The sequence below is a fragment of the Condylura cristata genome, unplaced genomic scaffold, assembly GCF_000260355.1.
Source record: "Condylura cristata isolate star-nosed mole 26May11 unplaced genomic scaffold, ConCri1.0 scaffold00028, whole genome shotgun sequence".
Taxonomy (NCBI): domain Eukaryota; kingdom Metazoa; phylum Chordata; class Mammalia; order Eulipotyphla; family Talpidae; genus Condylura; species Condylura cristata.
Window position 1 is genome coordinate 16395685 of NW_004567129.1, and position 14606 is coordinate 16410290.

Here is a 14606-nt window from a genome sequence, read left to right on the forward strand (position 1 = left end):
TCTGGTGAATTCTCTCACCCTCCACATCTCTGGCCTGTATCCCAGTTCTGTATGCACAAATAAAATAAAATCTTTAAAAAAAAAAAAAAAAAAAAGAACAACCATTTTTTCTTGCTATTTTCAAACTTCTTAGTCATTGTCGGATTCATCTAATTCCACTTGGTAACTTCACTAATCTTCACAGGCAGGTAGGTGGATTCTGAATCAAATAGCTTATAAAGTACTTAAAGTTATACATACTTGCAGCTTCATAAGTCTACAGATTTACCACTATGAGAATGATCAAGGAAATCTAAGACTATAGGTGATAATTGTTTGTTAAAAAAATTCACAGAAGTGTTGAAGTGTATAGCAATATTCACTTAATTGGTGAATGAGAAAATGAAGCACTTTGCTACTATTCAGGGTCACAGAGTCACTATCAAAATCGAGAACTTACCAAATAGCCCCCCTGTCACTCTGTCACTACTTTTCAACATAGATGTTCTGTCCAGAGTGCAGAAGTCTGTGTAAAAGCTCTGAGGCCTGCAGGAGCAGCCCACAAGTGAGTGGCAGATTTCTCCTCTGCCTGCCTCTCCATGGAGTTAATGGAATGCTTCAGGAGTAGGATGGGCAAGTCAAGTCAACTCACCACTGATTTCTTTCAGGGTGGCAGGAATAAACAAATTAGATGGCGAGTGGTTATAAATGTTGGCACGTTTTCAAATTTAAGAACTGGGGGTTGATCTGGTAGGGTCAGGATTGAAGGCAGCGGATAGTGGGAGAGAGCTTGGGTTCTCCCAGAAGTACTACAACTGGGTGACAGCCAGAGAAGGGCTCCCCTCATTCTGCCATACCTCATACTGCTCCAGCAAAAGCCACTGTTTTAGAAGAATCTGACGGTTTCTTCCAGCAATAAAATTCTCACCTAAAATTTCTTAATTCTGAAAAAAAAATCATTATGTTCTCATTTCTGTATATCAATTATGTTTCTTTGATATTTAGTGAATAGCTTTTATGTCTCGGTTTTATTCACTTGAATTTATTAAAATGGTATTTTTTATATGTGTTCTCAGTCTACATGCCATTTTTATAATGAGCTACACATAAGATACAGCAATATGAAATCTCTTTTTACAAAAGAGAATCCATCAATCAGAGTAATCATAACCACTAAAGGTAAGCTCCATGAGGGCAAAGAGGCCCTAGGAATGAGTTCACTCTGCAATATTCTTAGACAATGGTATGGGATGAGCATGGCAAGCACTAAAAATCTGGGTTCACATCTCAGTCCCACCCTTATCCTCAAAAGTTCAAGTCAGCTTTCAAGTATATAATAGGCCTTGGAATGTTCTGCAGAATCTGCTTCCTGAGGGCCTGGCAAGTTACCGACGCCATACTTTTAGTGGTGAGCAGCCCAGAAATTTAGTGAGTTTGGAATACAGTTATCTTGTTACTAGCCTTAAGTCTTCACTTTCTCCAAGTTAACTCTAATGATCACTTTGATTTCATAAATTAGGAAGGAAAAGAAAAAAGATGTTCAAAGTTTTTTAGGTACTGTTTCATTAGTCAAACAATGAGTACCACTGAGGGACAGTAATGGTATAATCTTCAGGTCTCTGAAGTGAACTCTGAAGCAGAAAACCTTCCTTGACAATGATCACCTGCAAACATCACTCAGAATCATGACTTGGTCCCCTTAATACAAAGACAGAAAACCTAGCACCATGATAGAAGCCATTTCTAAATGTGTGAATCAAACAGGAAAAAAGGTTAATAGATCTAGGGCAAAAGTATAAGGGAGACGTGCTTATGCCCACTTAACTAAATGCAAAGTCAGAGGATTTCAGGATGCCATGGTGAGTCAGGATGGCTCACAGAAGGGCAGGGACAGGAAGTTCATTTACATCAGGAAGGTGAATTTCTCTTAGAGGATGACTAATTCACACAGCCAAACCCTAGAAAGGGAAGCTATAGATAACTGTGCTCTATTTACCACTTAGGATGAGGTTTGAAATTATGTGTTAAGTAAGAGGAAAGCAAAGTAAAAAACACATCTACTCTCTCTCCACTTACAAAAGAAAAGACTATTCATATTAATACTCAACATGAAAAACAAAACCAAGCAGACAACTAAACCTAGTAACAATAACCTTGAGAAAAATGATGCCAGCAGTGAACTTCTTCTTGATAGTTCTAACAGCCAAATATGATACAATGCTAGAAACTGAGACAAGAAAAAAAAAGAAAGAAAGAAACTGAGACAAACCTGTTTTTTCTTCAAACTACATAGGAAATATAAAGTTAGGAGTGCTAAGTAAATCTACCATGAAATGGGCTTCATGATAACCACAAACTCAGACAAAATCCCTTTTCCCCTTAAGGACATGCTAGCGAGAGGACAATTCTATCCATAATATACCAAGAATCAGTATCAGATTTGAGTCCTCAAACTCAAAATCCTACTTGCAGAAGGCTAAGCGTTATGACCACTTTGACTTCCTAATACTGGCACGAAGCCTATCCTGCTTCCTCGGAGTCTCTGCATGTGCGTGTGGTTACCCAGGGCCTGTGGGCAAAAACACACCCACGCCTCACTGTCCCCCTCGTCTGGCACTGCTCTGACCCTTCGTCTCTATAGGTCAGCTCCCCTGACCTTCTATTGGGATCCCAAGAACACCAAGCTCCTTCCTGCTTCCCAGGCTTTGTACGTGACACGTTGTTTAACTGGAAGAGTCTCCTCCCCCTCTACCATATACCTTTCCCAACGCCCACTCACCCTTCAAATCTTAACTTCAACTTACACTTCCTCCCTGGAAACAATTCCAGACTCCGTTGCATCTCATGTTCTCTGGGTACCTTCTACTTCTCTTTTGTGGTACTTCTTTCAGTTCAAAGGATATATTTAGCATTGGAAACTCAAGTTTTTATGTTTATTTCTACATGAACATAAACATTCAGATAGTCTTAAATTCTGTTAGAATTTTAATAATACTTCCAAGTTGGAATCATTATCCCAACTGATCCTCTAAAAGCATTTTGACAATTCAAATAAACTTAAAAAGAATATGTCTAACTACTGTATGGATACATTTGATTTTAGACCAACACTTATTATCACTTCTAAAGAACACTCTGTCTTCACTTGTTTGTTCACTGTTCTTTTATTATTATTATTACCAACTTACTTATTTTCTTGCATCACTGTTCACTTCTGGATGGTGTCTGGCTTCGCCCCTCAGGTGCCACCCCATTGTTCTCCCACCACCATCGCACCAGTATCCATCACCACAGTCCCTGTGACCTTCCCTCCCCTGCTGTTATCCTTCTCCCTGCCCCTCCCCTGCTGTAAGCCACAGATCAATGGTCAGCTTGCAAATTTTCTCTCTTTTCCTGACCCTCAAAGGAGATATATATACATATATATGTATGTATATATATATTTATGTATGTATGTATATATATCTATAAATAATATAATAGTTTATTTTTACATCATTTTTTGCATTTTTTTTCTATCTCAGTTGTAATCCCCGTGGGCTTCCCCCCACCAAATCACCCGTGTGCTATCACCAAAGTCCAGTGCATTTCCCTCCCCCCACTGTTTTTGATCCCATTCCCCATTCCACCCCCATAAATTGTCTCTGGTATATAACTATTCATTTTTATTATTATTATTTTCTCACCTGTTCTGTTATACTCCTGCTATGAGTGAAACCATTTGGTATTTTCCTTTTCTTTCTGGCTTATCTCACTAAGCATGATCTTTTCCAGCTCCATCCATGTTGCTGCAAAGGACATGTGTTTCCTTTTTTTGGTTGCTGAATAATATTCCATTATGTATATGTACCACATCTTTTTAATCCAGTCATCTACTTTTGGGCATTTGGGCTGTTCCCATGTCTTTCCAGTTGTAAATAAAGCAACAGTAAACTTTTTGAATCAGTGTTTTTGTGTCTTTTGGGTAGATACCTAGGAGTAGGATTGCTGGGTCATATAGAAGCTCCATGTTTAGCAATTTGAGGAACCTCCATACAGTTTTCCATAGTGGTTGTACTAGTTTTCATTCCCTCCAGCAGTGCAGGAGAGTTCCTTTCTCTCCACATCGAAGGATATATTTTTAATGGCTATTTACTGTCTGAGTCCCTTATTCAGTCCATTTTCAGGAGGGTAGGGACCATGGCTATGTCCACACAGCATTCCCAGCATCTTAGCTCAATATCCGGCACACAGCAAGTATGTACTAAATATTTTTTGAGTGAATAACCTAAAATTTATAAATTAAATATCCAAAAGATACATGGTATGCTTTAGAAACAAAGCTTTAACATACTGAGTGGTATGGGTTTAACAGTAAGTGTTATCCTAGCTAAAATGAACTGTTCAACATAGAGAAGCCCTGAGCGACCAGCTCTTAGGGAGGTTTTCCTCTGACTCCAGCTGGAGGGACAGCAGCTGAGCTCTGGCAAGCCATTTCCATGCCAATCAAGAGGACACAGTATTCCCCACAGACCAAGGCACTGTCAGGCTTTTCCAAATCTAGCTTTCCTAGGAGGGAAAGGCACTGCCCTGCTGATGGCCAAGCTCACCTGGGTGACAAAGAAGAACTGGTACAATGTTTTTGCCCTCTAGCTTGGGGGGAATTCTCATTAGCCAAGTGCTTTTTGGGCCTCCTGTGTGCATATTCATTTTTCTTTTTTTAAGATTTACTTATTTATACATACAGAACTGGGGTACAGGCCAGGCCAGAGGTGCAGGGGTGAGAAGATTCAGCAGCGACAGAGTGGGGAGCAGAATAGGCAGATCGACTGAAATACTCTGCTGAGGGGAGCAGCGGGTGGGTCCGGAGAGGTCTGCCACGCCATGTGGGTCAGCTCCCTGGCCAGGGATTGAACTCGTGCTGCACTGACTGCGATAGCTTCATAGTGCTGTGCTTTAACTCATTGCGCCACCAGAGAGGGCCTGCATATCCATTTTTATTTCTCACAAGCCATGGGAGGGATGCAACAGTCTCTCTCTTTTCTTTTCCCTCCATTCAAGTTTGCCACTCACCTGGACAGCACCTCCCAGCATGACAGCTACCAGCCCCATGGACATGCTCAGGGTCTGCGATTCCACTGTGCTCTCTGCCTGATGGGCCAAGCTTGCACAAGCTCGCTGCAGTGTGGCAGCGACAAAGTCCACGACCTACCACAGAAATGAAACTTGGAATCAATGAGGAGTGAAAGGAAAAAACTTCCAAATTCTCTTTACATCTTATACCTACATCTTCTTCCTCACCAACGTCACGATATGAAGAACTTTCGAGAATAAGTGGTACTGTGGAGCAGGGTGGTGATTTTACCTGCACAGGTCTCCTATCCACCCTAGTAGGTTGGTGTTCTAATCCTTATTTTCAGATGAAGAAACTGAGACTGCAAGAGGTATCTACTTAAGATAAGTCAATAAGTGAAAAATCCTGTTTTTAGTTTCCCAAATGCTTTACTTTGCTAACATAACTTCCTTTACTTTGCATGAATTTTACCAGAAAATTAAATGGAAATAATTTGTTACTCTCAGATAATCTTAGAGGGTCCTAGGTCTGTTTCTTCTAATGACATTCCCTTCTTAAGAACCCCCCTCTAGTTTTAACTATATTTCTAGCAAGCAAAAAAAGGGGGAAGAATCATGTGATTTATGTAGAGGTCTGTGTCTTCCAACAATTTATACAAATGATCCTATGTTATTTTTTTAAAGTATCAAATATCTTATTTATTTTTAAAAGATTTATTTTTTATTTGTTCATACAGAACTGGGGTACAGGCCAGAGGTGCAGGAGCGGTGAGAGCTTCACCAGAGACAGAGTGGGGAGCAGAACAGGCAGATCAAGGAAGTACACTGCTGAGGGGAGCAGCGGGCTGTCAGGAAAGGTCTGCCACACCATGTGGATCACCTCCGGGGCAGAGATAGAACTCATGTTGAAGTGGCTTTAGCCTCTCAGTGCAGTGCTTTAACCCACTGCACCACCAGGGAGGACCCAGTATCAAAGATTTTTTTTTTTAAGATTTATTTATTTATTCATACAGAACTGGGGTACAGGCCAGAGATGTGGAGGGTGATAGGATTCACCAGAGACAGAGTGGGGAGCAGAACAGGCAGATCAAGGAAGTACACTGCTGAGGGGAGCAGCGGACGGGTCAGGAGAGGTCTGCCTCACCATGTGGTCTCCTCCGGGGCACGAACTCATGCTGAAGTGGCTTTAGCCTCTCAGTGCAATGCTTTAATCCGCTGTGCCACCAGGGAGGGCCCCAGTATCAAATATTTTAAAGGATTATTCATATATAAGATTTTACATCGCATTTACCTAACAAATATGAACTCAGAGGAGTTAATTTGGTTAGCATCATTTGAACTGCACTTGGATTATTCACCTTCAAAAGAAACACCTTAGAATAAAGAACAGCACACTCAGACGCATATGTGCACACACGCATGCAGCACACATATTTAGGATTAATGACTCAAAAGGGAAAAGTCATTTTGAAAATGGGATGGCTGAGATAGACCAGAATAAGCCTCTAAACACCATGCAAACTTGCATGTTTAGTTCCCTGAGCAAGTCACATACTCCGCTTGAATCTTTATTGCAAGCTTAAAGTCAGGAAAATGGCTTGTTAACACTTGTCTTTTAGAGCAAGGCCAGAAACTGGAAAGGTTATTAAAAGTTCCACTTACTGAAATGACAGTGCTGGTTATGGCCATTTTCACCCCCTTCTCTAGACTTAAGACTTATATTGACACTGTAAGTTAAGGACTTCGGCCTTTCCTAGAGAAAATGCTGAAACTGACACCTTGGGGCACTATTTTTTTTTAAATAATATAATAGTTTATTTTTACAACATTATGTGCATTTTTCCATCTCAGCTGTAATCCCCGTGGGCTTCCCATCACCAAATCACCCGTGTGCCATCACCATAGTCCAGTGCATTTCCCTCCCCCCACCATTTTTGATCCCATTTCCCTCTCCACCCCCATAAAATGTCTTTGGTATATAGCTGTTCATTATTATTATTATTTTCTTGCCTGGTCTGTTATACTCCTGCTATGAATGAAACCATCCGGTACTTTTCCTTTTCTTTCTGGCTTATTTCACTAAGCATCTTTTCCAGCTCCATCCATGTTGCTGCAAAAGGCATGTGTTTATTTATTTATTTATTTATTTTTGGTTGCTGAGTAATAATCCACTGTGTACAGGTACCACATCTTTTTAATCCAGTCATCCACTTTTGGGTATTTGGGTTGTTTCCATGTCTTTCCAATTGTAAATAAAGCAGCAGTAAACATACGCGCGTGCAAGTATCTTTTTGAATCAGTGTTTTTGTGTCTTTGGGGTAGATACCTAGGAGTAGGGAGTCACCTATTTTTACCTGTGAAGAAGTTTCTAAAGCATTCTTTGTTTACAAAAGCTTCTATTTCAGCTCAAGTATTGTTAAATCACTAGAATGATCTAGTAATCTGACTCTAAGTTTCTCCCCTCAACAGACAGATATAGATCTATAGGTATATAGATACAGGTGTAGCTATGGCTATTTGTAGATATATATGTATTTTAAATGTTGGAAAAATTGTATGATCCTGTTTTCGTTAAGAAAACTATGTTTGTATGTATGTAAAACAAAACCAGAACACTATTAACTGATGTGTGACAGTGTGAGTCAATGAAGCTTCCTTTCCCCCAAACTTTCAAGCCACATACCCATTTGGAAACCATCAACAGCCTGACTACTCATTGCCTCTGATTCTGGCAGATAGGCATGTGACTGGAACCTGTTCTAGAATTTATGTCTCTGTGTGGAGAAGGGAGAGAGACTTTAGCTTAAAAATGTTTGTAAAGATACGTAATTTAAAAAGGCAAAGAGTCCTGAACGACTATAATGAAAAAACAGCAGTGCCCTCCCCATTTGATTCTGGCTCTATGGGGCAGAGTGATTTTACAGTTGAATGTTAACATTAAACAGCTCCTATTTACCAAGTGCCATCTGACCACACACAGGTACTAACACACTTGATGCTCACACACTCTGAGGGGACACAGAACTGATGGCAGGACTCTGGCAACTGAACAAAATGGTGCTGGGCCTCATGGTTGAGCACGTTTTCAGCTTGTCACGACCACCCAAGTTCAGTGTCTCTCAGGTTCAACCTTTCTCAAGAATAAACCTTCAGTTTCTGCTGGGGAGGAGAGGTGGGTGCACAAAGCTGAGGAAGGGGGCTATGGAGATGCACAGAGCTTGTTCAGCCTTTCTACCTGTTTTAAGCTGATCTAGCGGCTCCACTGTGTCCAGGCTCCTGCAGTGAGAAGCAACTTGCTTCTGTTTTTTTGTTTTTGTTTTTGTTTCTAAAAAATGTCAACCGCTTTATAGAGGTAAGTGCTTCTTGACTTCTCCTGTGTAGGTAGTTAGCTTTCCACTTTCTGAAGCTTGCTGAATCAGCTACTATTTTCCAGTCTCCAAATCCTTTTTATTATCCTCTTTAATTTGTTGTCTCTCTTCTCTTGCTGTACTGCTTCCTATCATTTCCAGAAGCTGAGAAACACATGCACTCAGTATATCATCAGTTAGAACTCCTGACTTTGTAAAATGCTGACCTTCTACACTTTTTAAATGCTTTTACAATGAGCGTGTGTTCCTTATGTTTAAACCATTTTTAATGTATGAAAGAAAAAACCCACCGTGAGGAAACTCATCTACTCTACCAGCTAAAGTAAACTAATACAGAGGCGCACAGAAGGTGGCAGCTAACTGCAAAGCCGCAAAAGGCACTGGCTCTTTCCACTCCAATTCCACCAACCTCCTTACGGTCCCTCCACACTCCACATATGCTCTCATATCTGGAACACTCTTCCCCTAGGAATCTCTACAGCTTCCTCTTTCTGTCTCCAGATCCTTGCTCAAAAGGCTTTTTTTCAATGAGATTCTCCATGACCACCTTTTTATCAGATTCCCTTATCCATCTTGGATTTTCCTCTGTAGCACTGATCACCACCTACCACAGTGTGTGCTTTACTAAGTTGTTAGTGTCTCTTTCCCCTCCCTGTATAATGGGAGCCCCACCAGAGCAGAGATATGCACTGATATTACTCACTGCTGTGAACCTTTGGAACATGTTTGAGAGATCAAAGAACCTGGGAGTTGGTGAAGGGCTCTGTATCAGCGCATCCACCAGCACAAGCCTCCCTTCTCTCTACAGTATCTCACATACTGATACACCATCTGCCAACACTCTTGACTGAATTTTTAATCTTTCATCCATAAATACTCCACTATGCATTTCTAATAAATAAAGGAAATGTTTCTTTTTTCTTTCCCTTCCCCACCCCCGCCAAAAAAAACAACCATACCATGATGATACCCCATGACCAATTTCTTTTATTTTCTAATACCTGGTCCATAACTTTCAAAAATATCTTCATACAATTGGTATATCTGAATCCGGATCCACACAAATGCTTTCGGTTGTTAGGTCTCATCAGTCTCTTTTAATCTCTATGATCCTGCTGCCTTTTTAATGCCATTTATTTGATGAAAACACTGGGCTATTTGTACTACAGAATTTCCCACATTCTGGATTTAGCTGATTGCTTCCTCCTGGCATTGTTTAATGCTGTCTTCTACCTAGTTTCCTTGATTTAGGTTCAGCTTGGGGGTTTCTGGTTTCGTTTGTGCTGAGAACCCTCCCCAGGTGGTGGCATGTGTCTCCGACCACACCCAGCTGCAGCTGTTTGTGACTCATGAGTTGGAGCTGAATATTTAGGGAGACATACACTAATATCGACATTGAGCCTGAAATCCCTCAAAAATGAGTTGGATAGATGGACATACGGGTAAATAAATGATAAAGGAAGTTTAATAAAATGTTAATGGTAGAATCTATGTGGTAGATATTCAGGTATTCACTATAAAATGTTCTTAAATTTGAGTTTTCTAAATAAAATGCTATGTAAAAACAAGTAGTTGGTTTGGGTATATTTGACCTAATATCTTCACTAGAAAGTACCCCGAATGATTTTGGCAGACATTGATGATTACTACCTAGATCCATTCTTTCAACAGGGTATTGCAAAATGTCATCCTCTGTGGTTTTCTGGGAAATATTTTGCTGTAATTCTTGTATAAAGAAAAACGTTCCTTTAAGTCTATTTGGTTACAATAAGTAAAATTCCTATAAAACAAAAAGGCAAAATAAATAGTTTTGCCCTCTATTATCAATCTACAAAATAATTCAAAGATGTCCTAAAAGATTTGGTGGGGGGAGGGGGGTAGTTCTTGGCTTTCTTAAAATAACTTTGATGTTTTTCAGTCCATTGCAGGCATTATTCTTTTTCGTGGTAAAATTGTTCTAGGATGGCCAATAGGACCCCTTCAGGCTGGCCCAGATGCCATTAATCTCAAACAGCTTGCTTCTATTCAGACACAAGACACCCTGAGGCTTACAGTGTACAATTCTGCCCTAGACCCTCAAGTGAATCTCTACTCCAGTGAGCAATTTGTTCTTTTAGTAGGAAATGGTACATAGAAACTCTAATTTGGCATCCTGAATGCTCACTGCTACCGGGTTGTCATTGCTTCTTGGCACCAACAGTGGACCAGGCTATTTTTTCAGAAGATAAAAATAACCAGTTCCTATTGATACACCCAACTGAAACTCACTATTACAGTGTTCTTATTCAAGGTCTTTTATATTTTTACATTTGACATTTATAATTCTTTATGCTGAAAATCTTGATTCCTATAGTAACAAAATTTATTACAACTTACAAAATCCGTGTGTGTGTGTCAAATAACTTATCAAAGTCATCATTAGCAATAAGTGCTAATGCGATTTAATGCTTCTGATACAGAAATTTAATGTTTCTGGATTTAATGTCCTGATACAGCTAACCTTAGCTGAAGGATAATTTCATGGGACAAATCACTTCTCTATCAGGCTACCACCATTGTTCCTTAATTAGAGATAAGTGGCAAATGCAAGTCATATCAGCCTTCAGGCCATTTCCCCTTCCAACTAGCATCCTGAGACAAAAACATAAGGTCTAGGTAAAAAGTCTTTACAGGGAACTGATATAAACATAGGAAAAACAAATCACCCTACTGAGTAACAAAGGGTCAGTGAACTGAGGGAGAACAAGCCAGGAAAGAAATCATGAACATAATTCTCATTAAACAGGCGTGATAAGTCAGAGCTGACAGGCAGCTGCAAATTTTCTCAGCAGGAGCTATAGTGAAATGCTGCTTAGCAACACCCGAAGGCAGCCGACAAGGAGGACCATACAAAGAGCTGGAGAATCCGATTTAAGCATGACAATCAGACGCTCTTACAACCGGCTATTCACCAACCAAGCAAAAGCTAATTCTGCTAAAGTGGTAAAATATGGAGATGGCCCTGCTGGTGCTTCATTATTTTTATTTCCTATTTTTAAAAAGCTCATAAAAATAATGTCTGAGTGGGTAAAATGTAGGCACTGAAAAAAAAAATGCAGGCACTGGTTCACCTAATTATATACTACCTTGAAAGCTTTTTAAAAAAAATCTTAAAAAAAATTTTTAAACTTTACCGGCTTCTGTGGAGATAAACTGTGAGTTAGAGGAACTAAAAAATTCAAAGCAGGGATTATTGTTAGTGATTGTTTTTTCAAATTTGAGTTCCTACATTCTCAACCTTTGGTACACATTAGAACCATCATGGAGCTCTAAAAAATACAGATGCCCACAGGTGATGTGGTGATGGGAAGGAAGCCCATGGGGATTACAACCTAGATGGAAAAGGGCACAAAATGATGTAAAAACAAGCTATTATATTATTTAAAATATATATATACAGATGTCCAGGTTGTAGCCTGGATGTGCTAAATTAGCAGCTCTAAAAATGGACCAGACATTGATATTTCTAAAAATATACAATTTTATTTACCCCAAGAGTTGAAAACCACTGTGTTAGAACAAACAAGCAGTTAAAACAATACTCAAAAGTTTTATGTGCATGAAAAATCACTCAGGAGCTTGTTAAACATGCTGATTATGGAAGTGCTGACTCTTGGCCTGGGTGGCTCAGGTACTTACATGCTTAAGCAGAGTTGCAGGTAACACTGATGCTAGTCTCATCGAACCACATTCTGAGTACCATTTCCTGGGCATTGTGGTGGGAGGGGGCAGGAAGGGGAAAGAATATAAAGAAACCGAAACAGGCTAGGATCTGGAAAGGAGTAGCCACTAACCTGAGTGATGTTTGTGAATATCTGCTCAGACATTCTCTCACACAGAATAGCCACCAGATGCAGCACCAGCAGCCTCTGCTCCTGACCTTCCATGAGGAGAGTTCGGTGCTGCTCTAATTCCAAGAGGCTTTTGCTGGAGAAAGGCTCAGTTTTTAACTCTGCTTCATCTTCCATGGCCACATGTGTCAACTCCTACCAGCATGGGAGAAAAAAAAAATCTGTGAAACTATGGGCTGCAAAAATACAGCAGGAAAAGGGCTTGAAATATACATTTAAAGAACTAGTCAGTGTTCATTGCAACATTATTTATAATAGCTGAAATCTAGAAACAACTACCCACAGTAAGAGAATGAATGGTGTATGTGTTATAATGGAGCAGTTGTGTTACATGGCACAAAGGAAATGTGGACACCAGGGCTAACAAGAAGCAGGTTTAATGCACTGGCACTGACTCAGCAGATCCACATCCCAAGGCTGAGCCCTGTTGGTAGGAAGTCAGGGGCTTACATACACTTCCAGTTTCTACAAGGTTCCTAGTGGGTTTGTGCTGGCAGCTGAACATGGTTAGATATGACGTGCCTCCAGACCAAGAGGAGAGTCGTATAGTTGCACACCACGAGTGAGTAAAGGGTCAGCAGCCATGGGACCCCTCAGGCCTATCCTGCCTCATGGCGGTAAGTGGTCTAGCAGGAAGCAAGATTCCTCTCAGCGACTAAGTTGCATACCAGGAACTGAGCAAAAGGTTGTTACTAAGATTCCCAGGCTGCTTATCTCAGGTCTCATCTTCAGTTGAGATAAATGAACTAATTCCATGTCGGTCTCAATCTAGAGGGATCTCAAAACCACTATTGAGTAAAAAAAAATGTTAGTTGCAAAATAATATGTATGCTGAGAGCCCATTTATTTATTTAAAAGTTATTTATGCATACAAGAGCAGGGTTGTAGGTCAGAGCTGTGGGGGTTGAAAGGATTCACCAGAGACAGACTGGTGGGAAGAACAGGTGGATTGACTGAAATACAGTGCTGAGGGGAGCAGCGGGTGAGAAAGGAGAGGTCTGCTACACCATGTGAGAATTTAAAACTTAATAATGGACATACATACACACAAAGGACTCATTTGACAGACTACAGCACTTTTATCACTAGACCTCATGCCATGTAAAATTTCCAAAACCTTTGTAAAAATTATTAGATGCGGCCCTCCCTGGTGGCGCAGCGGGTTAAAGCATTGCACTAAGAAGCTTAAGCCACTTTTGTATGAGTTCGATCCCCGCCTGCCCCGGAGGAGATCCATATGGCACAGCAGACCTCTCCTTACCCGCCCGCTGCTCCCCTCAGCAGTGTACTACATAGATCTGCCTGTTCTGCTCCCACTCTGTCCCTGGTGAATCCTCTCACCCTCCGCATCTCTGGCCTGTACCCCAGTTCTACATGCATAAATAAATAGTAATCTTTAAAAAAATCATTAGATGCTTCTACTAATAGATCTTCTAATAGATAGTTCATCACAATGGAATCTATAGGACCTTCTCCCATTCCTCGCATAGTGAATTTCCTGAAGGTTAACATTTTAAGTTCCTAAACAATTAATGCTTTACCAAAGTAACTGACAGTTTAGATCAGTGGTTCCTAACTGTGCCTGGGTAATTTTGCTCCCTGGGTGGGGGTGCAGGGGGACCGCATTTGGCAATGTTTGGAGACATTTTGGATTATCATAATTGGGTAGAGGGAGGGTGACACAGGCATCTAGTGGATAGTGGTGTCAGGGGTGCTGCTAAATATCCCACAATGCACAGGAAAACCATCTCTTCCCCCACTCATCAAGAAATTACTTGGGCCCAATCTCAACAGTACCAAGGTGAGGAAACCTTGGTTTACAGCAAACCCCTTAGATTTTTTTTGTTTATCAAACCATCATTTAAAAAGTTATCCAATTAAGAGCATACCTCTTTGGAATGTTATTAGAATGAGTGGCTGGGCATGGCGATGGTAAATGAAAAAGCATCAACAAAGTGCTTCCTGGGGGCCCAGTGTACTATGGAGGAAGACTATAGACTATGGACTTTGGTGATAGGTGTGGTATGGTGCACACACTTGAAGAAGTGCGAACCTACACCCAACACCATACACAGTGTCAAAAGTCAGTGTTACCTCAATAAAAATAATTCAATATTAAAAAAGGGTCTTGCCTTCCAGTTCTGGACACACTGCCTTTGATTCCCTCTCTGCACTCTTCCACACCCACCAACCTTAAACTCCACAGACGTTCTCTTGGAGTAGACACTTTATTTAGGGGGAAAGAGTGGAGGAGAGCTGGAGGACAGAGAATCAGAGATGGCTTGGCTTCTGGTCTTAACAGTGCAAACAATGAGGA

At 40.6% G+C, this 14606-nt stretch overlaps 1 protein-coding gene across 3 annotated transcripts in view; it reads right to left on the reverse strand.

Moving 5' to 3' along the window:
* The window catches only part of TANGO6 (transport and golgi organization 6 homolog (Drosophila)), a 151093-nt gene that overhangs the window by 101053 nt on the left and 35434 nt on the right, over positions 1–14606 (reverse strand). For 2 of the 3 annotated variants that reach the window (XM_004690436.2, XM_012730423.1), the window contains exons 11-12: positions 12233–12424; positions 5032–5166 (exon numbers count right to left, since the gene is read on the reverse strand). In XM_004690436.2, the coding sequence (XP_004690493.1) occupies positions 5032–5166; positions 12233–12424 (327 nt within the window). The remainder of the gene's footprint in view (positions 1–5031; positions 5167–12232; positions 12425–14606) is intronic. The other variant, XM_012730422.1, reaches the window with a different exon arrangement.